At 45.8% G+C, this 27,893-nt stretch overlaps 1 protein-coding gene across 2 annotated transcripts in view; it reads left to right on the forward strand.

Moving 5' to 3' along the window:
- The window catches only part of LOC134540171 (guanine nucleotide-binding protein G(o) subunit alpha), a 234,499-nt gene that overhangs the window by 184,516 nt on the left and 22,090 nt on the right, over positions 1-27,893 (forward strand). For both annotated transcript variants that reach the window (XM_063382722.1, XM_063382721.1), the window contains exons 5-6: positions 6,545-6,673; positions 14,802-14,931. In XM_063382722.1, the coding sequence (XP_063238792.1) occupies positions 6,545-6,673; positions 14,802-14,931 (259 nt within the window). The remainder of the gene's footprint in view (positions 1-6,544; positions 6,674-14,801; positions 14,932-27,893) is intronic.

Raw genomic sequence — 27,893 nt, forward strand, 5'->3', positions numbered from 1 at the left:
CTGTCCTTGAGGAGCTGTGACCTCGAGGGGCTGTGGCCTTGAGGAGTTGTGACGTCGAGGGACTGTCCTTGAGGAGCTGTGACCTCGAGGGGCTGTCCTTGAGGAGCTGTGACCTCGAGGGGCTGTGGCCTTGAGGAGTTGTGACGTCGAGGGACTGTCCTTGAGGAGCTGTGACCTCGAGGGGCTGTCCTTGAGGAGCTGTGACCTCGAGGGGCTGTGGCCTTGAGGAGTTGTGACGTCGAGGGACTGTCCTTGAGGAGCTGTGACCTCGAGGGGCTGTCCTTGAGGAGCTGTGACCTCGAGGGGCTGTGGCCTTGAGGAGTTGTGACGTCGAGGGACTGTCCTTGAGGAGCTGTGACCTCGAGGGGCTGTCCTTGAGGAGCTGTGACCTCGAGGGGCTGTGGCCTTGAGGAGTTGTGACGTCGAGGGACTGTCCTTGAGGAGCTGTGACCTCGAGGGGCTGTCCTTGAGGAGCTGTGACCTCGAGGGGCTGTGGCCTTGAGGAGTTGTGACGTCGAGGGACTGTCCTTGAGGAGCTGTGACCTCGAGGGGCTGTCCTTGAGGAGCTGTGACCTCGAGGGGCTGTGGCCTTGAGGAGTTGTGACGTCGAGGGACTGTCCTTGAGGAGCTGTGACCTCGAGGGGCTGTCCTTGAGGAGCTGTGACCTCGAGGGGCTGTGGCCTTGAGGAGTTGTGACCTCGAGGGGCTGTGGCCTTGAGGAGTTGTGACGTCGAGGGACTGTCCTTGAGGAGCTGTGACCTCGAGGGGCTGTCCTTGAGGAGCTGTGACCTCGAGGGGCTGTGGCCTTGAGGAGTTGTGACCTCGAGGGGCTGTGGCCTTGAGGAGCTGTGACCTCGAGGGGCTGTCCTTGAGGAGCTGTGACCTCGAGGGGCTGTCCTTGAGGAGCTGTGACCTCGAGGGGCTGTGGCCTTGAGGAGTTGTGACGTCGAGGGACTGTCCTTGAGGAACTGAGACCTCGAGGGGCTGTCCTTGAGGAGCTGTGACCTCGAGGGGCTGTGGCCTTGAGGAGTTGTGACGTCGAGGGGCTGTCCTTGAGGAGCTGTGACCTCGAGGGGCTGTCCTTGAGGAGCTGTGACCTCGAGGGGCTGTGGCCTTGAGGAGTTGTGACGTCGAGGGACTGTCCTTGAGGAACTGAGACCTCGAGGGGCTGTCCTTGAGGAGCTGTGACCTCGAGGGGCTGTGGCCTTGAGGAGTTGTGACGTCGAGGGGCTGTGGCCTTGAGGAGTTGTGACGTCGAGGGACTGTCCTTGAGGAGCTGTGACCTCGAGGGGCTGTGGCCTTGAGGAGTTGTGACGTCGAGGGACTGTCCTTGAGGAGCTGTGACCTCGAGGGGCTGTCCTTGAGGAGCTGTGACCTCGAGGGGCTGTGGCCTTGAGGAGTTGTGACGTCGAGGGACTGTCCTTGAGGAACTGAGACCTCGAGGGGCTGTGGCCTTGAGGAGTTGTGACGTCGAGGGACTGTCCTTGAGGAGCTGTGACCTCGAGGGGCTGTCCTTGAGGAGCTGTGACCTCGAGGGGCTGTGGCCTTGAGGAGTTGTGACGTCGAGGGACTGTCCTTGAGGAGCTGTGACCTCGAGGGGCTGTCCTTGAGGAGCTGTGACCTCGAGGGGCTGTGGCCTTGAGGAGTTGTGACGTCGAGGGACTGTCCTTGAGGAGCTGTGACCTCGAGGGGCTGTCCTTGAGGAGCTGTGACCTCGAGGGGCTGTGGCCTTGAGGAGTTGTGACGTCGAGGGACTGTCCTTGAGGAACTGAGACCTCGAGGGGCTGTGGCCTTGAGGAGTTGTGACGTCGAGGGACTGTCCTTGAGGAGCTGTGACCTCGAGGGGCTGTCCTTGAGGAGCTGTGACCTCGAGGGGCTGTGGCCTTGAGGAGTTGTGACGTCGAGGGACTGTCCTTGAGGAGCTGTGACCTCGAGGGGCTGTCCTTGAGGAGCTGTGACCTCGAGGGGCTGTGGCCTTGAGGAGTTGTGACGTCGAGGGACTGTCCTTGAGGAGCTGTGACCTCGAGGGGCTGTCCTTGAGGAGCTGTGACCTCGAGGGGCTGTGGCCTTGAGGAGTTGTGACGTCGAGGGACTGTCCTTGAGGAGCTGTGACCTCGAGGGGCTGTGGCCTTGAGGAGTTGTGACGTCGAGGGACTGTCCTTGAGGAGCTGTGACCTCGAGGGGCTGTGGCCTTGAGGAGTTGTGACGTCGAGGGACTGTCCTTGAGGAGCTGTGACCTCGAGGGGCTGTGGCCTTGAGGAGTTGTGACGTCGAGGGACTGTCCTTGAGGAGCTGTGACCTCGAGGGGCTGTGGCCTTGAGGAGTTGTGACGTCGAGGGACTGTCCTTGAGGAGCTGTGACCTCGAGGGGCTGTGGCCTTGAGGAGTTGTGACGTCGAGGGACTGTCCTTGAGGAACTGAGACCTCGAGGGGCTGTGGCCTTGAGGAGTTGTGACGTCGAGGGACTGTCCTTGAGGAGCTGTGACCTCGAGGGGCTGTGGCCTTGAGGAGTTGTGACGTCGAGGGGCTGTCCTTGAGGAGCTGTGACCTCGAGGGACTGTCCTTGAGGAGCTGTGACCTCGAGGGGCTGTCCTTGAGGAGCTGTGACCTCGAGGGGCTGTGGCCTTGAGGAGTTGTGACGTCGAGGGACTGTCCTTGAGGAGCTGTGACCTCGAGGGGCTGTGGCCTTGAGGAGTTGTGACGTCGAGGGACTGTCCTTGAGGAGCTGTGACCTCGAGGGGCTGTCCTTGAGGAGCTGTGACCTCGAGGGACTGTCCTTGAGGAGCTGTGACCTCGAGGGGCTGTGGCCTTGAGGAGTTGTGACCTCGAGGGGCTGTGGCCTTGAGGAGTTGTGACGTCGAGGGACTGTCCTTGAGGAGCTGTGACCTCGAGGGGCTGTGGCCTTGAGGAGTTGTGACGTCGAGGGACTGTCCTTGAGGAGCTGTGACCTCGAGGGGCTGTGGCCTTGAGGAGTTGTGACGTCGAGGGACTGTCCTTGAGGAACTGAGACCTCGAGGGGCTGTGGCCTTGAGGAGTTGTGACGTCGAGGGACTGTCCTTGAGGAGCTGTGACCTCGAGGGGCTGTGGCCTTGAGGAGTTGTGACGTCGAGGGGCTGTCCTTGAGGAGCTGTGACCTCGAGGGACTGTCCTTGAGGAGCTGTGACCTCGAGGGGCTGTCCTTGAGGAGCTGTGACCTCGAGGGGCTGTGGCCTTGAGGAGTTGTGACGTCGAGGGACTGTCCTTGAGGAACTGAGACCTCGAGGGGCTGTGGCCTTGAGGAGTTGTGACGTCGAGGGACTGTCCTTGAGGAGCTGTGACCTCGAGGGGCTGTGGCCTTGAGGAGTTGTGACGTCGAGGGGCTGTCCTTGAGGAGCTGTGACCTCGAGGGGCTGTGGCCTTGAGGAGTTGTGACGTCGAGGGGCTGTCCTTGAGGAGCTGTGACCTCGAGGGGCTGTGGCCTTGAGGAGTTGTGACGTCGAGGGACTGTCCTTGAGGAGCTGTGACCTCGAGGGGCTGTCCTTGAGGAGCTGTGACCTCGAGGGGCTGTGGCCTTGAGGAGTTGTGACGTCGAGGGACTGTCCTTGAGGAACTGAGACCTCGAGGGGCTGTGGCCTTGACAGAGCTGCCAACCATTACGGATTTTCCGTAATTATTACGGATTTTAACCCCGAATTACGGAATTACGGAACATCGCTAGTTTATTACGGAAACGAGGCTTTGTGCTGCATGGTAACGGAAAAATTTACGTTTCTGCTGTGCGTGTTTCGTGAACGCTGTTTGAATACTTCGCTTGGTTGCTCAAATAACGGAACTAGTAAGTGTGCGCATGTTCGATGTACTGTCGAAATAAGTAAATTAATTCTCGTGTTTTCAAATAATAATGGGATGGTATTACGTCCGTTGTACGATACAACTAGTACATATCCTCGGACTTATCGTTTGAAGGCTACTTACATCACGATAATTTTTGTACGGTACTTTGGCTAACCTGTGTTGTATTAATTTGTTTCTTGAAAGCCATTTTTTTCATCATAGTGTTTTTGTCCGGTTTTTGTCGTGTCTACAGACGTGAAAATTTTTTTATTTTTTTCGATAGTGTTGTGTTCTTCAGTGCCGGTTGTAGAAATGAAGCGTGTGACAGAATAATGTGCATCTGTGGGAAAAAACACGCAAGACTTCAGAACTTTCCACTTAAATATTCAAAAGAATGGCCATGATTGTCGTTTTCAAATGTTTGGAACGCCACGGTTTTGTAATGTATGCGCGTGTGACTTTTCGATTGCACATGGTGAAAGGGATGACTGTAGACGGCATATTGAATCAAAGAAACATGCAGAACATTTTAAAGCCGTGACTAGCAATAAATCTATATCTTCGTTTTTTCGCTACATCTGAAGAAACGAAAGTAACGAACGCAGTTATTGTTTACAAGTCCTTGTGTTTGTCTTGTTTGTTTACATGACATTTCTTATCGAACCAGGATAAAAGAAGCAAATAAAAAGACAGTTGTTTTAAAGTTTAACTTTGAATACATTGAATTGAAGATTCAAAATATCCAGTAAAATTATTAATATTTCTTACATATTCAGATGATTGTATTGTTCAAATAGATTTTTTTATGTATTAATTTGCATTGTATTCATATTTTTCTTTTTCTTTTGCATATTATTGTCGTTGTTTTATCTTGTGAGTGTGTTATAATGCCCCAGGAAAAATTTATCGTGCATGATTGACGCGTACTTTTTTCATATACCTAATTGCCATTACTGATGGGTGTGATTTGAGGTTGGCAGCTCTGCCTTGAGGAGTTGTGACCTCGAGGGGCTGTCCTTGAGGAGCTGTGACCTCGAGGGGCTGTGGCCTTGAGGAGTTGTGACGTCGAGGGACTGTCCTTGAGGAGCTGTGACCTCGAGGGGCTGTGGCCTTGAGGAGTTGTGACGTCGAGGGACTGTCCTTGAGGAACTGAGACCTCGAGGGGCTGTGGCCTTGAGGAGTTGTGACCTCGAGGGGCTGTGGCCTTGAGGAGTTGTGACGTCGAGGGACTGTCCTTGAGGAGCTGTGACCTCGAGGGGCTGTGGCCTTGAGGAGTTGTGACGTCGAGGGACTGTCCTTGAGGAACTGAGACCTCGAGGGGCTGTGGCCTTGAGGAGCTGTGACCTCGAGGGGCTGTGGCCTTGAGGAGTTGTGACGTCGAGGGACTGTCCTTGAGGAACTGAGACCTCGAGGGGCTGTGGCCTTGAGGAGTTGTGACCTCGAGGGGCTGTCCTTGAGGAGCTGTGACCTCGAGGGGCTGTGGCCTTGAGGAGTTGTGACGTCGAGGGGCTGTCCTTGAGGAGCTGTGACCTCGAGGGGCTGTGGCCTTGAGGAGTTGTGACGTCGAGGGACTGTCCTTGAGGAGCTGTGACCTCGAGGGGCTGTCCTTGAGGAGCTGTGACCTCGAGGGGCTGTGGCCTTGAGGAGTTGTGACGTCGAGGGACTGTCCTTGAGGAACTGAGACCTCGAGGGGCTGTGGCCTTGAGGAGTTGTGACGTCGAGGGACTGTCCTTGAGGAACTGTGACCTCGAGGGGCTGTGGCCTTGAGGAGCTGTGACCTCGAGGGGCTGTCCTTGAGGAGCTGTGACCTCGAGGGGCTGTGGCCTTGAGGAGTTGTGACGTCGAGGGACTGTCCTTGAGGAGCTGTGACCTCGAGGGGCTGTGGCCTTGAGGAGCTGTGACCTCGAGGGGCTGTCCTTGAGGAGCTGTGACCTCGAGGGGCTGTGGCCTTGAGGAGCTGTGACCTCGAGGGGCTGTCCTTGAGGAGCTGTGACCTCGAGGGGCTGTGGCCTTGAGGAGTTGTGACGTCGAGGGACTGTCCTTGAGGAGCTGTGACCTCGAGGGGCTGTGGCCTTGAGGAGTTGTGACGTCGAGGGACTGTCCTTGAGGAGCTGTGACCTCGAGGGGCTGTCCTTGAGGAGCTGTGACCTCGAGGGGCTGTGGCCTTGAGGAGTTGTGACGTCGAGGGACTGTCCTTGAGGAACTGAGACCTCGAGGGGCTGTGGCCTTGAGGAGTTGTGACGTCGAGGGACTGTCCTTGAGGAGCTGTGACCTCGAGGGGCTGTCCTTGAGGAGCTGTGACCTCGAGGGGCTGTGGCCTTGAGGAGTTGTGACGTCGAGGGACTGTCCTTGAGGAACTGAGACCTCGAGGGGCTGTGACCTTGAGGAGTTGTGACGTCGAGGGACTGTCCTTGAGGAACTGTGACCTCGAGGGGCTGTCCTTGAGGAACTGTGACCTCGAGGGGCTGTGGCCTTGAGGAGTTGTGACGTCGAGGGACTGTCCTTGAGGAACTGTGACCTCGAGGGGCTGTGGCCTTGAGGAGTTGTGACGTCGAGGGACTGTCCTTGAGGAACTGTGACCTCGAGGGGCTGTGGCCTTGAGGAGTTGTGACGTCGAGGGACTGTCCTTGAGGAACTGAGACCTCGAGGGGCTGTGACCTCGAGGGACTGTGACATTGGGCTGTGACCTTGATGGCATGTGACCTTGATGGCATGTGGTGGTTGTCCCGCAGCTTCCTGGACGACCTGGACCGGCTGGGCGCCAAGGACTACCAGCCCACGGAGCAGGACATCCTGCGGACGAGGGTGAAGACGACGGGCATCGTCGAGGTGCACTTCTCCTTCAAGAACCTCAACTTCAAGTGAGTGTCCCTCCACTCGCCGAGGCCATCAAACACACACACGCGCACACACACACACCTTACAAGCTCACGTCAGTAAACGGGGACGCACCACAACGCCGAGATACCACAACGACGAACGTACAATAACGCCGAAATGCCAAATTGACCACAACGCCGACAGCTAGAAAACTGCTGTGTACCACAACGCCGAAATACATTAACCCCGAAAAATGTCATTGCAGGACTGCCACAAAGGTTAGGTTAGGTAAGGTTAGCACACAAATTCATTCAGTTGTTTTTCATTTTGCTCCTGTGCCCCCCCCCCCCCCTCCCCGCAACAACATTTTTCGGCGTTACTGTATTTCGGGCGTTGTGGTACACAGCAGTTTTCTAGCTGTCGGCGTTGCGGTTAATTTGGCATTCGGCGTTATGGTATTCGGCGTTATGTACGTTCGGCGTTGTGGTAACGGCCCGATATAAACTAATCCCCTTCAAAAATAACTCTCATTGGCTAGCGACGAGAAAATATTTTTTTTCTTGCACTTTTTATACAAAAAAAATTCTTTCGGGACCAATTGTCAAGAAGTTGTTTGTAAATCCTACAAGAAATATATTGTAAATTTGTACCGCAAATAATTGTGGTTATTTTTGCACATACGAAATATGTTTTTGAGAACAGTACTGAACATTTCTGGCCTTTCAACGCTTACGAAGAAAAAAATAACTGACGCATAAATTTCAATGAATTTTTGTGCAAGCATATATATATATATATATTTTTTAAACCATGGAAAAGATAATTGAAAATTCAACAATTTGATTTTATTGTGTTTTGTTATGCGTGTTAAGGGCGACAGTTATTTACTTGAAAGTTATTCAGATAATGGTTTGCAAATTAATTTAAATAAAATAGGTGCTAGGACAACATATAGCATATTTTTTCGGGTAAGAATCCGAACCAAGTATTACTGGGAGATAATTTCTGTAGCGATACAGTTGTTTTCATGCAAACGTACAGATTTACAGATATCTGTAATTTTACGTGGTTATTTCACTTCCATTTACAAAAAAAAGTGCATTTCTGGATGTGGACAGACATGTACCTTTTATTCGGCCAAAAAATCACGGTTCGTGGCACGGCGCTTTGTCGTGATGAATGAGGAAGCCATTGGCCCATTTTTCTGGTCTCCGTTGTTCGAAATCCATGATTACAGATAATAACGAAATTCGCGCATTCATTAAGTTGCAAGTTAGAATGCAAACCTTTCTGCCCTTTTATTGGAGCCGTTTCATTATATATAGGGACCGGAAAAATTCGCTTTTTTAATGACCTCTAGGATAGACTCCATGATCCTCTATGTATTAGTGCAGATTACACCTGCTGATTGGCTACTAACTCGTGACACGTGATAACTGGGAAGCTTGTGATTCGATACTTCTTTTGTCGAACGTTTTCAATTGGTCCAGAGTCCTTCAGATAAACTGTGGCCCAATCACTGAAGCAGCAAGGAAGGCAAATATATTTTGATTCTAGCCTATCGCGAAATGAACCCTCGAATTTTTCAGGTCTCTAATTATATAGTTTAACATTTCTGCCTGCGAATGGAATGATCCGATAGTAGACGTTGTTGCTCCGGCAGTGAGTTTTAGCGGCGGGTGCGGAAACTACGTGTGATTAACGTTCAGAAATGTAGTCGAAAAGAAAATCTTGCTTATATTTATCACGCTCGGCACTAGTTAAAAAAAATAATTCTACGTTAAATTTCATTCTTGAGTTTCGTATTTGCAACATGAGAACGCATGAATTTACTCGTTAGCAAGGTTAGGTGGCGAGCACTTAAAGATTCACTCACCTTTTTTTAAAAATTGTAATATTTATTACTAGTGTCTGGCCCTCGGACTTGTTTATCAAAAAAAAATTGGTTGTCTTTAAAGTCGGTTTACGGTCGATAGTTTAACGTGACAACGTCATAACAAAACATTGATGAAACGATTGCATACTTTTACGAATAAAATTGAATCATTTTTTATTTTAATAATAAAAGAATAAATACTTGAAATTATACTAGTAATCGGATTTTTAAAATTCAAGAATAATTAACCTTTATTGCCGAAATTGTTGTTGTTGTAATAAGCAATGAAAACCACTTTAACTTTTTCACATCACTTTATAAACAGTCGACGAAACAGTTCACGTGTAGATGACTTGTAATCAATTTTAAAAAACTGGCGTTTAGCTATAAAGTTTAAATATAATTATGAACAAGTATTCATATAAATAAACTGTAATCAAATATCCATCATCAATTATATTAATCACCATAATTTTTTAATCAATTGTAACATAACCTATTATTACTGCACTCGCCGACAGATGCTACTTTTTTTTTAATAATAAAAGAATAAATACAGCGCAACGGGACAATGTGCGTAACGGGACACTTTTTCGTGCGTGCAGCCGGCGTTCATCGATTTATTAGACGTCACGTCAAAAAAAAAATTATATTATGTCCCTCGAGCAGAGTTGAAGTTGGCCATCAGCGGTCTGGATGGTATCCGTCGCCCTTGACGGGTTGTTAGGGCGTGGAAACGGGGGGAAAGGGGTTGAGAGAGAGAGAGAGATGAGGATACCTATTTTTAGCCGTTGCGGTGTTGGTAGAAGGGGAGAGGGGTGGTGGGAGGCGGTCTGTCCTGTTGTGTATGTCTGCGTCCTGCGGGGACCGCATCTGTTCGTCCCCCGCGGGATGAGCGAGCCGGTCTGGAGGCGCGCCGTTCCCTGTCCGCGCCGGACCCGAGCACGTGGCTCGAAGGGTCGGTCCGCCCCCCTGGAGCCGCAGCTGTGACCCTGGGCAGCGCCCCTCGACGACTCCCAAGCCAGTCGCGTGTTGTGATCCGCCGGAGGACGTGACCATGTTTCTGTCGACAAAAAGAACAAGTTCAGACCGGCGCTGATTCACCTCGTGTGGTCCGCTAAAAATTGAAACCGTATTTGCCTCTGCGTAGTTTTTTTTTTCTATTGGGTCACAGTTTATTGGTAGGGCCATGCATATTTCGCGAAAGGATTCCGAGATTAGTTATAAGTAGAGACCGGAAAAATTCGCGGGTTCAATGACCTTCAGGATGGATTCCAATATCCTCTACACACTCGGGCAAATGCCAATTGTTCACTGGCTGCTGACTTGTGAGTCGTCTCGACTGGGTGGCCTGTGATTCGACACTTCTGTGGGCGGGGGTCTCTAATTGGCCCTCAGTCCTCCAGATTAACAGTGGACAGATGGCAGAAACAGCACTAAGATATAATTATTTGAATTTTAGCATAGCACGAAATGAATCCGCGAATTTTGCATGTCTCTGGTTATAAGTTAAAAAACACTGTAGCACCGTCTGGTGTTTTTGTGATTGGGTGAGTTTCTTTCAGGTACATGTCGATTGTTACAACATCGATCGCAGTAATTCAGCGCGGAAGCAAACGCGTCCTGAGTGGCCAGGTCAAACAAGGCAACGACTTATCTCGCAGACGGCCGCCAATCACAAGGAAGAAACCCCTGTTGCGGGTATACCGAGTTGCAGTCTAATAGGCGTTCAGATTCATTCGCGAATAATGCCTGCCACCATTTATTGGGAATTTAATGCAGGCCAGTTAGAAACCCCCAACCAAAGAAGTGTCAGATCACATAGTTGCTACCAAGTTGGGACGTCTCGCAAGTCAGCAACCAATGATCACGTGACATTTTCCCAACCATTTACAGGAGTGTGGAGTCTATCCTCAAGGTCATTGAAATTGCAAAATTTTCATGTCTCTACAAATTAGCTTTCTAAAAATGTTTGAATTTTTAAAAAAAAAAATTTATTTGCAAGCTGAGTATAGTCTGGAGAAGCTCTACTGCTAATGGTGAGGAATTGGAAGAAAAAATAATCATGGAGTCAGTGACCTCCAGGATTGTTTCCACGATCTTCTGCATACCTGAGCAGACGTCACTTGTTCGTTACTTGCTGACTTGCGAGGAGTTTCAACTGGGTGACTTGTGATTTGTAACTTCTTATTGATGGTCTCAAATTGTCCCAGAGAACCAACAGCAGAAGCAACACATTTAAATTTTATCGTTTCTCGAAATGAATCTGCGTATTTTTCCAGTCTCTATTGATAATATCAGATTTTAGCGTGGACTATTCTTAACGATACAATCTAAAAAAAAAATTAAAATTGCGATGCAATAAATGAAAACATAAGCAAGAATGGCTCTAAAAAAACAACGCGAAGATGCGATAGCCAAATACACGGAACGTGTCATAGTTAAGAGACAGGAAGAAATCGCGGATTCGTCTTGTGGTAGGGTGAAATTGAAACCATTTTACCTGCGTGGAGATTTTGCTATTGGTTCACGTTTTATGGGAAGGACTCTTATGCCGGTGAGAAACACTCAACCAAATATCTATCAGATCCCAAAGTAGGTACTAAAGTTGAGACGTTCGCGCAAGTCTACAGCCGATGAACAGGTGACATTCGCCCGGTTATGTAGTATGGAGTACATCCTAGAGATGGTTGAATCGCCGAAAACCGGTCTGTAGTCATAGCCTTAATAGTAAACACCAGGAGAGACGAAATTGATGTTGAACGTGGGACTCGCATGAGAGAGAACCATTTCTCCAACCTCGGTACGTTTTCGTTCCGCCTTTACACGTTCCTCCCCCCCCCCCCCCCCCCCCCCCAAAAAAAAAAATAAATAAATAAATAACTCCAGTATAGAGAGCTGCAAAATTAGCGGATTCATTTCGTGATATGCTACAATTCAAATAATTATACCTTAGCGCTGCTTCTACCACTGGTTCACTGTTAATCTGGAGTAATGAGGGCCAATTAGAGACCCTCACTCAAAGAAGTGTCGAATCACAGACACCCAGTCGAGACGACTCACAAGTCAGTAGCCAATGAACAGCTGGCATTTGCCCGAGTGTGTAGAGTGTAGTAGAGTCTATCCTGGAGGTAATTGAACCCGCGAATTTTGCAGGTCTCTACTCCAGGAAAATGGTAGGGAGTTCCACACAGAGACCTTCAAAATTACCGCCTATTATTTTTAACACACTAGACTGCGGACGGTTGTACGGGCCAAATAACAAAACTGGCGAGGAACGCGTTGAATTCATAATGTCTAGGGACTGGAGAAATCTCGCAATTTCAGTGACTTGTAGGATAGACTCCGCGATCCTCTTTGTACTCGGGCAGATCACGCCTTCTCATTGGCTACCGACTCGTGACACCTGTTAACTGGAGTGCTTACGGTTCGATACTTATTTTGATGAGGGTTTTTCCCATTGACTCAGGGTCCTTCATGTGAAATATGGTCCAATCACTGAAACAGCATGAAGGTAAACGAATTTGGATTCTAGTCAATCTCGAAATTAATCCGCACATTTTTCCTGTCTCTGCTTAATGGACCATCAATAGGTGCATGTATTTTTAGTGGAGGAAAAAATGTGATCGGCAGACCGCTCTGATGACTGTAGTGAAGTTTGCCTGAGCTAGCGATTGTTCCCTTGAAAATGGCGGCTGTCTGCAAGAGAATCCATTGCCCTGTTTTGCCGGGCCATTTAGGACGCGTTTTCTTCCGCACTGGAAGGCTGTGATTGGTGTGTTGGCAGTAGACATGCGCCTGAAATAAACCCAGCCAACCGCGAAATACACACTGTACACTTTTTTTTTGTAAATGGAACAAAAATATTCGTGTAAAATTACAGATGTTTTGTAAATTTGTACATCTGCATGTAAAAATAAAACTGTATCACTACAAAATAGTGTTCCCAGTAATTTTGGGTTTCAGGATTCTTTGTGCTGTCCCAGTGCCGCCAATAGATGAAGTTATTTGCAAACCGTTTCCAGGATATCTTTCCAGCATCAACTGCGCATATTAATAAGCACGATAAAACAAATAAAGTCAAATTACTGGCAGCTGGTTTCCGAATGGAATATTTTGTGAAAGTATCACAAATGTTATTTTTTTTCTTTTCTGTGCAGGCAATATGCTACAAAGTCTTAACACACAGCTGGTCTGGAACTTTTTTAAGCGAATAATGTATGGCCACAGCCATTGAAGCTCGTGATTCAGGTGTGGATGCGGAGCCAGTTAAAAGAAAATAGCATTTAAATATTTTTTTTTTGTCACATGCGTCCGGAAAGTTTTTCCGTCACGACTTTGCGGGGAAAAAAAGGAGGGGGGAGGGTTGGTTAAGGAAGAAACCTCGTGAAAACATGGAGGGCAAAAAAACATTTTCGAGTTTGGGGTTGCGGAGATGTTGCGAGGCACAGCGCGGGAAGACATTGGGCCCGCCGTTTTTCCTTCAGGCGGCCGAGATCTCCCCCTCCATTCCCCCTTAAAAAACACCTTTTATCCCCCCCCTCCCATCCTATATTCACAAACCGAACTTGTTGACTCCTCCTCTGAAATAGATCGATATTTATAGCTCCTCTGCTCTCTCTCTTCCCTCCCTCTCTTTCTTTATTTCTTGTTTGGAAATTCCGCCACACGCGCAAAGGGTTCCCCGTGGGGTCGTGGCTGAGGAAAAGGAAGAAGAGGAGGTGGTGGGACGCCTTGTGTCCCTCGTGTGTGCTTTGGACTGCATCAGGACGTTCCGCACACCTTGGGCCATCAACACCGCACGGCAAAACACGCCCCTTGATAACAACGTCCTGGAGAACATTCTCTTTCCCAACCCGTGCCTCCTTTTTTTCTTTCGTATCTCGCACAAGGAGAAGTCCTTCCATCTTCCTCCCACGGGTGTCAGGGAGAACGCGAGAAACCAGGAATGATCCAGGGGTATTTTCACATCTCCTGGGAGGAAAAATCGGGGAACAGTCGCGTTAACGCATGGTTAGGGACTGTAACAATTCACAGCTTCAATGACCTATAGGATGGACTTCAAAATCATACACATGCCAGGGCAAATGCCGCGTACTCATTGGCTACTAACTTGTGAGACCTGTGTTATCCGTGTTGCTTGCGATTCGATACTTGTTTGTTGAAGGTTTTTAGTTAGCTCAGGGCTCTTGAGATAAACTGTGGTCCAATCACCGAAGCAGCCAAGAGGTGTAAACGAGTTTGGATTCTTACCTCTCACGAGATGAATCAGCGAATTGTTCAGGTCTCTACGAACGTTAAGTAGAGACCAGAAAAAATTCGTTAATCCATTTCGTGATTTTTGCTGCTTTGTGCGGCTTCCACTATTGGCTCACGGTTTTTATCTGGAGAACTCGGGGCCAATGAGAAACACTTAACCAAAAGAAGTATCGAATCACATGCTACCCAGGCGAGACGTCACACGGGTCAGCAACCAATGAGCAAGTGGCATTTGCCCGGGTATGTAGAGTGCTCTGGAGTCTATCGTAGAGGTCATTGAACCCGCGAATTTTTCTAGTCCCTAATGTTAAGTACAAAATATTTTAAAATTTAAAGGCTTGTATACTTCGTCCGTCGCGATAGCGCCATGAGTAGAGGCCGGAAAAAATTCCGCGGATCCATTTCGTGATTGACTAGAATCTAAACTCGTTTATGTTCTTGCTGCTTCAGTCACGGAACCACAGTTCATCTGAAGTACTCCGAGCCACAATGGGAAACCCTCAACAGAAAGAAGTATCGAAAATCACGAGCATCCCAGTTGACAGGTGTCACGAGTCAGTAGCCAATGAGCAGGGGTAGTTTGCCCAAATACATGCAGGATCCTAGAGGTAGGGACACCTGTATTTCGCGAATACATTTCGTGTGAAGGTATTTCACAAAATACTGTAGCTTTTCTCCTGTGGTTATTGGCTGAGGTCGGTGAGAGGTGTCGTCCCGCTCTTTAAGGGGCCAATGAGAATGTGGTCACCGTACTGCTGCACCCTCACAATTTGCCATGACTCTTAGAATAAGCTACAGTGTTTTTTGAAATACCTTGACATGAAATGAAATCGCGAAATCCTGTACAGGTGTCTCTACCGATAAGAAGCCCAAACAAGAAAGTGTCGTATTACGGACGACCCGAATTGAGACGTTCCTCAAGTCAGCAGCCAATGAACGGGACACATTCGCCCGAGTATGCCCGAGGACTGGTTGCTTGGAGGTTGCGAGGTGTTGTGAAGTGACGGGCCGGTCGTTGTTTTATTTTGGCGCAGGTTGTTCGACGTGGGTGGTCAGAGGTCGGAGCGGAAGAAGTGGATCCACTGCTTCGAGGACGTGACGGCGATCATCTTCTGCGTGGCCATGTCGGAGTACGACCAGGTGCTGCACGAGGACGAGACCACGGTGAGTTTTCCCTTCCGAAGACCTCCTCCTCCTCATGTTGACTCTGCTCCGATCCGACCGCGCGCACACACGTTCTTCACGGGGCGCCGTCGCGAAAGACATGGATGTCAGTGGTGCTGCCCCAGTGGCGGATCCAGGATTTTGGTTTGGGAGGGGGCTTGACCCAGCTGAGGCTAGGCTTTATCAAGGCAAACACTAAAACAATAGTGGACCCAGATGCTTTTGGAGGGGTCTTGAGCCCCTTAGCCCCCCCTCTGGATCCGCTACTGTGCTGCCCCCATGTGTCATGTTGTCAGATGTGCGAGGTCGCTGGCTCCTCGAAGATTTAGTAAGCGGCTCTCTGGTTCTGGGCAGTTAAGTGTTGCAAATCATGCGAAGGGCGTCGCAACTGGAAAGGAAATGTTCCAGACCTGCTGTGGATGGTAGCCGCTCTAGGCTCTGCTCGGCAGTGATAGACGTGAACGTAAAAAAATCGGTTGTCTGTAAAGTCGGTTTAAGGGCGATAGTTTAACCTGACAACGTCATAACAAAACGTTGATGAAATGATTTCATACTTTTATGAATAAAATTGAATCATTATTTAATTGAATTATCACTATTTTGTATGGATACAAAGAATGAGTGAAATGAAATCTACAATTTCAATGATAAATTTACTTTTATTTGCACTCATTAATTCAAATATGTTTATAACTTTAACGAACAGATTATTTTAACAATAACTTTTGTACATGTTTGCTATTTAACTTCTTCCAATCTGCGTTATTCTGTTAAGGATAGGACGATGATAGGAAAAGTAGGAAACGAATGGGAAGTTTCAAGTTTAATGTGGCTCGAAAAAGTCAAATCGATGGTTTTTCCAATCGAGTGGAAGAGAGATAGATGCGGCGCAAGCGTACAATGAGCGTAACGGGACAAAGCGTAACGGGACAGTGTGCTCAACGGGACAATGAGTCATCCTTTTTTCGTGCGTGCAGCCGGCCTTCTTCGATTTATTAGACGTTGTCACGTCAAAAACTATGTTGTATGAAAAATTTCTGTATATTCACGTTCTTTCAGTGCTTCTTGCGATGGGGGGCAAGATTGTTACCAAACATTATGTTGGACGTACGTAGGATCGTGTATTTTTCGCGAAAAGGATTTCCAGAGCACTCTGTCAGAAATCACTGTAAATGTATGGATTTTTCAACGAGGATTTAACCTCAAATGAACGAAAGGTTCTTCGTAATTGAAAATAACTGCATCTTCGTAGAAAATATTCAGTATTGTGATTTCCGAGTGTGTGTGTGTGTTTCGTTCCAAACGTTGGTAATAACACACACACATGTGGACAAAAGAATAATATATTCTTAACACGTTTTCGTAAGGTTTGCAAATATACGAAGAATATTCTTTTGTATTCACGTTCAAAAAAAGTCAAATTCATGAAGATCCCTGGATAATGTGTAACCAGTATTCTTTGTAATTATAGGTGAACGTTTTGAACAGCGCAGCTTAGTGTTAAAACACCGTAGCATCGTTTGTGTTTCTTTCAAGCAGGTACATGTTGACTGTTGATATACTGTTAGAAGGTACAGCAAATTTACGGACTTTTCAACGAAGAATTTAATATAAATAACTTAATATTCGTAGAAGCTACGCTGTATTTCGACTTTTACGAGTTGTATATTTCGTTCTAAATAACACTTGGACAAAATTAGAGTTTTATTGCTAGACTCAACCAGTTTTTGAATGTTTCGTTAATATACCAAGAAAATTCTTTGGATTCATGTCCAAATTAAGCGAATGTAGTGTCCGGAAATTCACGAAGATGGCCGTAAATTTACGAAGATCCCTGAATAATTTGTAACCAGCGTTCTTCATCAATTGAAGGTGACAACTTTTAACAGTGTACCCGAATCACAGTCGTGGAAGCAAACGCTTCCTAAATGACATGGCCAAATAAGACAGTGGCATCAACTGTTTAATGAATTTCAACCAGATGGTCGGTATTTTAATAGAATTGTTTGTCGAAAATCAGGTCCAAAGCCGGTGTTCAGAACTTTTTGTAGTCTTTTTTTTCTCTTTAATCGGAGCAGCTTCATTATACAGTTTAAAAATTGTGCACTGCGAATGGAATGATTCGATAATCGACGTACCTGCTCCGGCAGCGAATTCAAGCGGCGGGTGCGGAAACTACGTGTGATTCCCGTCCTGAAATATAGTTGTAAATACAGTTTACAGTTTGCCTATATTTTCATCACGCTGATTATTATTTTAAAGAATTCCACATTAAATTTCGTGTCCGAGTTTCGTATTATAAGTGTATTTGCAACACGAGAACACATTAATTTGCTCGTTACCGATGGTTAGACGTTACACATCTCTGACGAATACTGAGAGACTCGCTAGCATTTTTTTTAAATGTTACCTAATTAGTGTTAGAAAGTCACACACTGTTTATAATAAAGATCAATTGCGTGACACTTCACAGCTAGCGAGATGAGTAAATATTTTGTGACAAAATATAGGCCTTAAGTCTCAGTCTAACAGCTCATTAAATTTTTTTTTTATTAATCTCTATACTATATATAACATTTTATCTCGATACATTTTTTTTTTTTGCATTTGTAGTTCTGCCACGAATATATTTAATCAGTGGATGGGAAAAGACGCTCAAGTGATGATAATAACGTAGAGTAAAGCACATATTTACGCCCACCATTATATTACACCCAGTGAATGTCGGTTTCGAAATATTTGTGGCAGACTAACAAATGCGAGGTGTCGAATTAAAAATTCAGAAACAGATGTTAAAAAAAAAGTAATCACAAAATAACGTCAAACAAATTCATCATGGTGAGTGAGGCCGTTGCGTGAACGGAATTTTTACGATTGAAAAGAAGAAGAAGAAGAAGAACCCTCGTTCCGTTTAAAATTAAAGGTATTTTTAATTTTGTACATTTACTTGAAAAACAAACCTAACGCCACAAATTTGCGTCCGCAGTAATACTGGATTCGGATTCTTACCCGGGCATTTGTGTTTCGTGTTTTCCCAGTAGTTAAAAGTTACTTGCAAACTGTTTCCTGGATATCTCTCCAGTATTGACTGCACACATAATAGGCACGATGAAACGAAATGAAGTCAAATGATTGAATATTCGATTATCTTTTCCCGTGGTTTTGTATGTATGTGTGTGTATGTGTGTGTGTGTATGTATATATATATATATATATATATATATGCGCCTGAATGAAACGTCAATAATAAAAAAAAATATGCGCCAATTTTCGTAGGAAATAGAATACTCGGTATTACATCGAATTAACGTATTCCATAGCAAATGTGTTGTTTCAAAGTTGCAATATCTTTCTTGTAGTATTACAAACTATTTCTTGGCGACTTGTTTTCGAAAACATTGACGTTGTTAGGATCTTTTTGTATGAATGATACTGTAAATCGTAGGGGCAGGCATTTTTCGCGAATAAATTTGAACGGCTATTAGACTGCATCTGCAACAAGGTATAGCCGCACCAGGGGTTTCTTCCTTCTGATTGTTGGCGGCCGGCTGCGAGAGAAGACATTGCCTTTTTTTTTTTTTAACGATCCACTCAGAACTTAATTACTGCGATTGGTGTGCTGACAGTAGACATGGTTAGAGACCGGAAAAATTCGCGAATTCATTTCGCGACAGGCTAAACTACAAATAGTTATACCTGAGTGCTGCCTCTGATATTGGCTCACAACTCACCTGGATGACTCTGGGCCAAAGCTTTATCAAATCACAGGCTGCTACGTTGGGACGTCTCACAAGACAGCAGCCAATGAGTGGGTGACATTTGACCGAGTGTACGTAGAACTATGGAGTTTATCCTGCAGGTCATTGAACCCGCGAATTTTTCCGGTCCCTAGACATGGTACTCGCCCAATCACGAAACACAGTCGATGCTACAGTGTTTTAACTTATAACTAGAGACCTGCAAAATTCGCGGATTCATTTCGTGATATGCTACAATTCATATAATTATACCTTAGAGCTGCTTCTGCCATTGGTTCACTGTTAATCTGGAGTAATGAGGGCCAATTAGAGACCCTCACTCGTAGAAGTGTCGAATCACAGCCACTCGGTCGAGACGACTCACAAGTCAGCAGCCAATGAACAGGTGGCATTTGCCCGAGTGTGTAGAGTGTAGTAGAGTCTATCCTGGAGGTCATCGAATCCGCGAATTTCGCAGGTCTCTACTTATAACTAATCTCGGAATCTTTTCGCGAAATATGCATGGCCCTATAGTAAATGCTTTTAGCGGTTTTTATAGTTGATTGCAAAAGGTTGTAGTTAAAAAAAAAAAAAGTTGAATATTTGTTTGTTTGCGGGCTGTTGTGATTGGGGTAGTCTGCGCGGGGAGGTAGCTGTACGCAGTGAGCATGTTTGGTTTTTGACTGAGCTGGTGCTTTGTTTCTCAGCCCGAATCGTGTTGGTGTGTGGGTGGTATTATATCGGTTGAATAGGGATTGGGAGCTGAATCTTTGAATATATATACTGTATAGAAGTCGCGAGTGGATAGGATTTACTCTACGTTTTTCAGAAGCGTATGATGAGCAGCTTGGGTACTTCACCGCTGCAGTGCGCTGCCGTAACGCCCTGTATCGTCTTAGTTGTTATTTACACGTTAGAGCGCAGCGCTGTCGCCCGCTGTCATTCCCCGCACCCCTCATCCATCATTCACTGCAGCTCAAGTTCGTTCAACCGGGAGGGGGAAGGGGTGTTTGAAGAGTTCGACACTTGTCCGCTAGGGACCACCACAAGTCGATGCCCTAGAGATGGTGGCGATTGCGGCGGTGAATTAACCAACTAACTCAAAACCGTATTAGAAATTTTAACCTGGGCTGGCGACTTCTATACAGTATATATATATTCAAAGGCTGAATGGTCCGACGGTGGGCGACGGGGCTGTCGTCAGCAATCGTGCGTGTGTGTGCGCGTGTGTGCGCTCGTTGACACGTCGACGGGGGTCACTCGCGCCCTGGGGGTCACGGGGCAGAGGCCGGGGAGGTCAGTGAAATTCCTCCTCGTCGTCGTCTGTGTGTGTGCGTGTGTGAGAGAGTGATAGAGGGGGGAGGGAGGGGAGCGGCGTTTGTCATCGCCTAAAACTGACACCCGCCTCTGACGTGTCGACGGAGACCTCGGTGTTCGTCCGTCCGTCACACGTCGGCAGAGTAACACTTGAAGAACGTGTACTTGCGGAGTATGCTCCACATCAGTGCGGCCGGTCCACGGGTCTTACGGCAATATCCCAGACCATCCGGAACCAGTACACTACAAATTCCCCCCCCCCCCCCCCTTTTTATTTTGTAAATGGAACTGAAATTATCATGTAAAATTACTATGGCCATGCATATTTCGCTAAAAGATTCCGAGAAAAGTTATAAGTAGAGACCTGTAAAATTCGCGATTTTAAATCCCTAAAGGATAGACTCCATGATCCTCTATGCACTCGTGCAAATTACATCTGCTGATCGGTTACCGACTCGTAACACCTGTTGACTGGAATGATCGTGATTCGCTAATTCTTCTGTTAAAGATTTTTTATTGGCCCAAAGTCCTTCAGATAAACTGTGGCCCAATCACTGAAGCAAAATAATGTCAAAAGTATTTGGACTCTATCCTATCGCGAAATGAATCCGCGAATTTTGCAGGTCTCTAGTTATAAGTTAAAACGTAGCACCATCTGTGTTTCGTGATTGGGCGAGTTTCTCTCAGGTACCATGCACGTGTACTGTCAGCACACCAATCACTGTCATTCAGCGGGGAAGCAAACGCATCCTGAGTGGCTCGGTCAAAAAAGGCAATGACTTGTCTCGCAGACGGCCGCCAATCACAAGGAAGAAACCTCTGGTGCGGGTATACCTTGTTGCAGTCTAATAGGCGTTCCGATTTATTCGCGAAATATGCCTGCCCCTAGTTATTGGTAGGGACTGGAGAAATTCGCGTGTTCAACGACCTCCAGGATAGACTCCACGATCCTGTGTACACTCGGGAAAAAGTCACCTGTTCATTGGCTACTGACTCGTAAAGCGTCTCAACTGGGAGACTCGTGATTCGATATTGTTTCGACTGAGGGTCTATAGTTGGCCCACAGTCCTCCAGGTTAACAGTGAACCAATAGCAGAAGTTGCATAAAGGTACAATTATTTGCATGTCAGCATACCGCGAAATGAATCCGCAAATTTTTCCTGTCTCTAGTTATTGGTTCCACAGGTTATAGGAATAGCTGTGGGCTAGTGAGAAACCCACAGCCACGGGTCCTGGCGGGCGCGAAGAGGGTATATCCCCGGGCGAGCGTTGGTGGGAGGGGGGGGGGGGCGGAGGTCACGGCGGGGTTGATCGAACCCGGGTCGCCGGCGCGCGACTCCGCCTCTGGGTCGATACCCTCGGGGCCCGAACAAGACCTGGGGGAGCTGGAGACCAGCGCCGCTCTACAAACAGGCCGGGTAGCAACCCTTGCTTTTCCAAACATAAAGGTCTGCTTTCTTGGTGGGTTTATTTAACAATAAAATTTGTAGGAACCGGAAAAATTCGCGGATTCATTTAGCGATATGCTGAAATGCAAATGATTGTACATTTAATGCAACTTCTGGTATTGGTAGAGACCTGCAAAATTCGCGGATTCAATGACCTCCAGGATAGACTCTACTACACTCTACACACTCGGGCAAACGCCACCTGTTCATTGGCTAATGACTTGTGAGTCGTCTCGACTGGGTGTCTGTGATTCGACACTTCTTTGAGTGAGGGTCTCTAATTGGCCCTCAGTCCTCCAGATTAACAGTGAACCAATTGCAGAAGCAGCGCTAAGGTATAATTATTTGAATTGTAGCATATCACGAAATGAATCCGCGAATTTTGGCAGGTCTCTAGGTATTGGTTCACTGTTAACCTGGAGGACTGTGGGCCAATTATAGACCCTCAGTCAAAGCAGTATCGAATCACGAGTCTCCCAATTGAGACGCCTCACGAGTCAGTTGCTAATGAACAGGCGAAGTTTGCCCGAGTGTGCACAGGATCGTCGAGTCTATCCTGGAGGTCATTGGATACGCGAATTTTTACAGTCCCTATAAATTTGTTAGTATTAAGTCTATTGAAAAACCTTATGTTTGGTTATCTTCATCGGTGGTTCACATTTTTTTTTTCGGCCAGGGGAAACCCTTTGATTGATTTTTCTTTTGGCGGAACCCCAACTCCTTCAAAGAAAGTTATTCGACAATAATTGTGCCTGCTTTATGTAACATTCGTCCTGACTCACGGAACACCTTTTTGGGAACCTCTGCTCTACTCTACACTCCAAGTTTATCTATTACTTGTATGAATTTCAAAGGGGCTAGTCATTATGAGCTGAAATCAGCCTGTGTTTTGTACTTTTGTGTTCATCTGTCATTCATAGAGGCCTGCAAAATTCGCGTATTCATTGTCCTCTAGGATAGACTCCACAGTCCTTTAAATACTCGCGTAAATGACACCTGTTCATTGGCTACTGACGCGTGAGACGTCTCAACTAGGCTGTCCGTAATTCGGCACTTTCTTGGTTTAGTGTTTCCCATTGGCTCACAGTTCCCCGGATAAAATGTGGGCCAATCGCAGAAGCGGTACGAAGGTATAGTAGTTTTCATGCTAGCCTATCGCGAAATGATTCCGCGAATTTTGCATGTCTCTAGTCATTCATAGGGACTGGAAGAAGAAAAAACCTTTTTTTCAATCACCTGTAGGATATACTCCACTATCCTCTGTGTACTCGGGCAAATTACACCTGCTCATTGGCTACTGACTCGTGACACCTGTTGACTGTGAAGCTTTTGATTCGATACTTATTTTGTTGAGGGTTTCCCATTGGCTCTAAGGGTCATTCATGCAAACTGTGAGTCCAGTCACTGAAGCAGTATGAAGGTAAACGAGTTTTGGATTCTAGCCTATCTCGAAATGAATCCGCTAATTTTTCTTGTCTTTAGTTATTTACGTGCGTTCTTTATAAATTGCAATAAAACATGGTAATTTTTGTAAATAATTTTTTATTAACATTAAGAAAACCCAAACGGGTCATAGACTGGTTTTTATAAAATAAAAATAAAAATCCCAAACCCGTGGTTCTGGTACATCATTGTCTACCTTGCTAGTGTGTGTGTTTGAGGCCCTAAAAGGGGGGGGGGGGGTTGAAGCTGTATGGCGAAATAGACCTTTCCAAGCAATAAGTTTATTTTTACAATTTTGACGGTTGTTGAAGATATATTTGGATTTATTTAAATACTTAAAAATTTATTTGCTAAAACCTTTATTCCATTAATATTTTTTTTAAGTACTACTAAAGTCCAGTTATTTTTTTGTGGATAATGTAGTGCATTGATAAATGATGCTGCGTCCTTCTGTTTAAGACAAGTCTTCCTGGTTGAAGACAGCCGTACCCGGATATGCGTACGTATACACACACACACACACACGTATACATACATACCGCGGATTCATTTCACAACCAGGCCTGGACTCAATCTTGCCTACACACAATCAAGCCCCCTTTTTTTTTTAAAGAGTTGCTCATTGGTCGATGGTGAGGTCACAATCCTTGGGCGGGTCACGCGTGATTGGTGGACCACTTCTCCTTGTTTGTAACCGGACCAGGCACGTCGAGAGCACTGTAGTGCAGTGGCGTAGCGTGCCATCTCGGCGCCTGGGGCGGGAAACCCATTTTGCCGCCCCCATTCTATAGGTGCTTAATTAAAATTAAATTTCACATACAATGAGGTACCTTTTATTGAAGTTAAAATAGGATGAGCGGTTTTACAAGCGGATTCTACGGGCCTTATGAGCAGCGAAGTCAGAAATAACTTTGTCAAAATCAATATTAGCAGCCAATTCTTGTTCAATCGACAATATAGTCAAGTTTGATAGTCTAGCGGAGTTATGTTCTTATATATTTTTAATGCCTTTTTGGTAATTATATTTAATTTTCGGAGCTCCGAAGTATATGATCAAATTATAATTTTTCGGGGGAATTGTTAAAGTATTTTTTTAGTATTATTATATAGCTATTTTTTATAAGTAGTAATAGGTTATGTATTTTATGATGGATGCACCGATTTGTGATGAAACGATTTTATGATATATATATATATATATATTATATATATATATATTAAATGTTGTCATATAAATTTTGTGTCTTTTTAACTTGCTGCCTCCTCTCACTGTTCGCAACCTTATTAGTATTTTTTAAGCCTGCTATTAGTTTGGGTTTTAATATTTTTTTGGGTTTACCTGCGCTCGCGGCACGGGGAAATATATGAGTTTTACTGTGTCCCGGTTTGCGGAAGTTGTTTGGTTTGCCCTGGGTTAAGGTCAAACTTTACAGTACAATGCGTAGTACTAAATTCAATGAGTGCGAAAGAGAGGCATCGACACGGGCCGACGCGTGAAACAAAATATTTTGTATGAGTAATGAACATAATAAGGAGTGCCGCTCAACTCGGCACGCGCGCGCCGGGCGGCGCGGCGCGATGCGATGTTGCCGTTCCTATGTAAACAAACAAACGTTATAAAGAGCTCTGTCAGTGATTTCGCAGTTTTTCTTTTAAATAAATATTAAAAAATAGTTGGTGCGCAAAATTTTAGATAAAAATGGAACATTATAGTGTGTCTGACACATGTAATGAATGAATCATAGATCAGATCTCAACCCGCTTCACCGGCGACCCGCCCTCGCGGGCTGCCACCCGGGGCGGGCCGCCCCCTCCGCCCCACCCACGCTACGCCACTGCTGTAGTGCAATCATGAAGCAGACGTGCACGTGCTTCAAGTGTACTTAGCGCTACCCGATGAATACCGCGAAGCAGTCCATGTTCTAGTAATGGTTTGGAATAGTTAGAGACATGAAAAATTCGCGGGTTCATTTCGTGTTATGCTAAAGTTCAAATTATTATACCTTAGTGCTGCTTCTAGACGACTCACAAGTCAGCAACCAATGAACAGTTGGCATTTTCCCGAGTGAGTAGATGATATTGGAGTTTATCTTGTAGGTTATTGAACCCGCGAATTTTTACGGTCTCTAGGAATAGTACACTGTGATTTTTTGTTGTCAATGGAACAGAAATATTCGTGTAAAATTACAGATATTTCTAACTTTGTACATTTACATTAAAACCACTCTATGGTGTTCGCAGTAATACTGGGTTCGGATTCTTACCCGAGCATTTATGCTTTGTGTTGTCCCAGTACCTCCAATAGTTAAAAGATATTTTATTTGTTACGTTCAGCACAGTAAAACTTGTATAATTTTTGAGTAGCTGAACTTAAAAAAAAAATTTTAATGTATAATTAGTGCATACGTTTCGCATAAGCTGGCAAAGTTGAATTTTTTTTTACATGTTTGTGCAGTATGTATAAATTACCGAAATGGAATAAATAAAATATAAATGATAATGTTTTGGGTTTAAAAGCAATTTCGTTGGCTACTGCGTGGCATGGTTTCAAAAAATTTCAGGAAAAATAAAAAAATTTAATTTTTTAAAATCACAAATATTCTGATCATTTTTAAAATTCCAGGTAAAATTAAGTAAAATTTTCTGAAAGAAATTAAACCATATCACATAGCAGCCAGTAAATTTGACTTTAAACTTAAAAAGTTCCGGTTTTATATTCCATTTCATTCTCCTGATCCAAATTGCACAAAAACATAAAAAGCAACTTTGCCAGCTAATTATGCAAAATATATGCATAGGGACTGGAAAAATGCGCGGTTCCAATTACCTTTGGAATATACTCCACGACCCTCTATGTACTCGGGCAAATTACACCTGCTCATTGGCTGAGGACCCACGACACCTGTTAAACTGGGATGCTATCGATTCGATACTTCTTCTTTTGTTGGTGGTTTTCCACTAGTCCAGATTCCTTCAGGTAAACTGTGGTCCAATCACTAGAGACCTGCAAAATTCGCGGATTCATTTCGTGATATGCTTCAATTCAAATAATTATACCTTAGCGCTGCTTCTACCACTGGTCCACTGTTAATCTGGAGGACTGAGGGCCAATTAGAGACCCTCACTCATAGAAGTGTCGAATCACAGGCCACCCAGTCGAGACGACTCACAAGTCAGCAGCCAATGAACAGGTGGCATTTGCCCGAGTGTGTAGAGTGTAGTAGAGTCTATCCTGGAGGTAACTGAATCCGCGAATTTTGCAGGTCTCTACCAATCACTGAAGCAACACATGAAGTTAAACTTAAACGAGTTTGGATTCTAGCCCATCGCGAAATGGATCCGCAAAATTTTCCTGTCTCTAAGTTTGCTATATATATATATATATAATATATATATAATATATATGTATACAAACATACATTCATACATTTTGTGAAATTTCAGACTTTCAAATAATCCCCCGTTTTAACCGCGTTGACCGTAAAAATGAAATAATGGCCCTGGGACGTGATAACACACGCCTAATTCATCCCTTTACCACGTTGCCAGACTGCACATGATACACAGGCTCAATTCATCCGTGTACAACGTTGCCAGACGGCACTCGCTCCGCTAGCGATCAATACAACTGTGCGTGCTGCCGAGCCAGCAAGGATGTATGGATTGTGGTAGTTTTACGTTCGTGACGTCACACTGCGTCTATCGACCCGGCGCTGTCACACAAGAGCTCTCCTCGCAGCTGGTTGGTGGGCTGGTTGTGTGGCGGCCTTTATTTATTTATTTATTTATTTATTTATTTATTTTCAACAGTTTGGCTCCCTGCGTGCCGGTAGACGCCAGCGATGTCAGCGTAATTACCTGGTGCCGGGTTAATCTTGAGTAGCACACTGTTATACTTGCCTATTAGTAGGGACTGGAGAAATTCGCGTGTTCAACGACCTCCAGGATAGACTCCACGATCCTGTGTACACTCGGGAAAAAGTCACCTGTTCATTGGCTACTGACTTGTGAGGCGTCTCAACTGGGAGACTCGTGATTCGATACTGCTTTGACTGAGGGTCTATAATTGGCTCATAGTGCGCCAGGTTAACAGTGAACCAATACCAGAAGTTGCATAACGGTACAATTACTTGCATTCCAGCATATCGCGAAATGAATCCGCGAATTTTTCCGGTCTCTACCTATGTCCGCACTTACGTGTATTAATTTTCTTGTTGGCTCCTATAGGTAGAGTCCGGAAAAATTCGCAGATTCATTTCGCGATAGTCTGAAATTCATATACTTATACCTTTAAGCTTCTCTCGCTATTGGCTCACTGTTCGTCTGGGCGACTCTGGGCCAATTAGAAACCCTCAACCAAAGAAGTAACGAACCTCGGGAAAACACCAGTTGAGACGACTCACAAGTCAGCAGCCAACGAACTGGCGTTATTTGCCCGAGTGTACAGAGGACTGTGTAGACTATCCTGGAGGTCATCGAAACCACTTATTTTTAAGGTCCCTATACCTATAGGTAGGGGCAGGCATTTTTCGCGAATAAATCTGAACGCCTATTAGACCGCAACAAGGTATACCCGCACCAGAGGTTTCTTCCTTGTGATTGGTGACCGTCTGCGAGAGAAGTCGTTGCTTTTTTTTTTGACCGAGCCACTCAGGAGGCGTTTGCTTCCCCACTGAATTACTGTGATTGGTGTTCTGACAGTACACATGGTACCTGAGAGAAACCCACCCAATCACAAAACACAGACGATGCTACAGTGTTTTAACTTATAACTAGAGACCTGCAAAATTCGCGGATTCAATGACCTCCAGGATAGACTCTACTATACTCTACACACTCGGGCAAATGCCACCTGTTCATTGGCTGCTGACTTGTGAGTCATCTCGACCGAGTGTCTGTGATTCGACACTTCTTTGAGCCAGGGTATCTAATTGGCCCTCATTACTCCAGATTAACAGTGAACCAATTGCAGAAGCAGCGCTAAGGTATAATTATTTGAATTGTAGCATATCACGAA

The sequence above is a fragment of the Bacillus rossius genome, chromosome 16 (genome assembly GCF_032445375.1).
Source record: "Bacillus rossius redtenbacheri isolate Brsri chromosome 16, Brsri_v3, whole genome shotgun sequence".
In the NCBI taxonomy this organism is placed as follows: Eukaryota; Metazoa; Arthropoda; class Insecta; order Phasmatodea; family Bacillidae; genus Bacillus; species Bacillus rossius.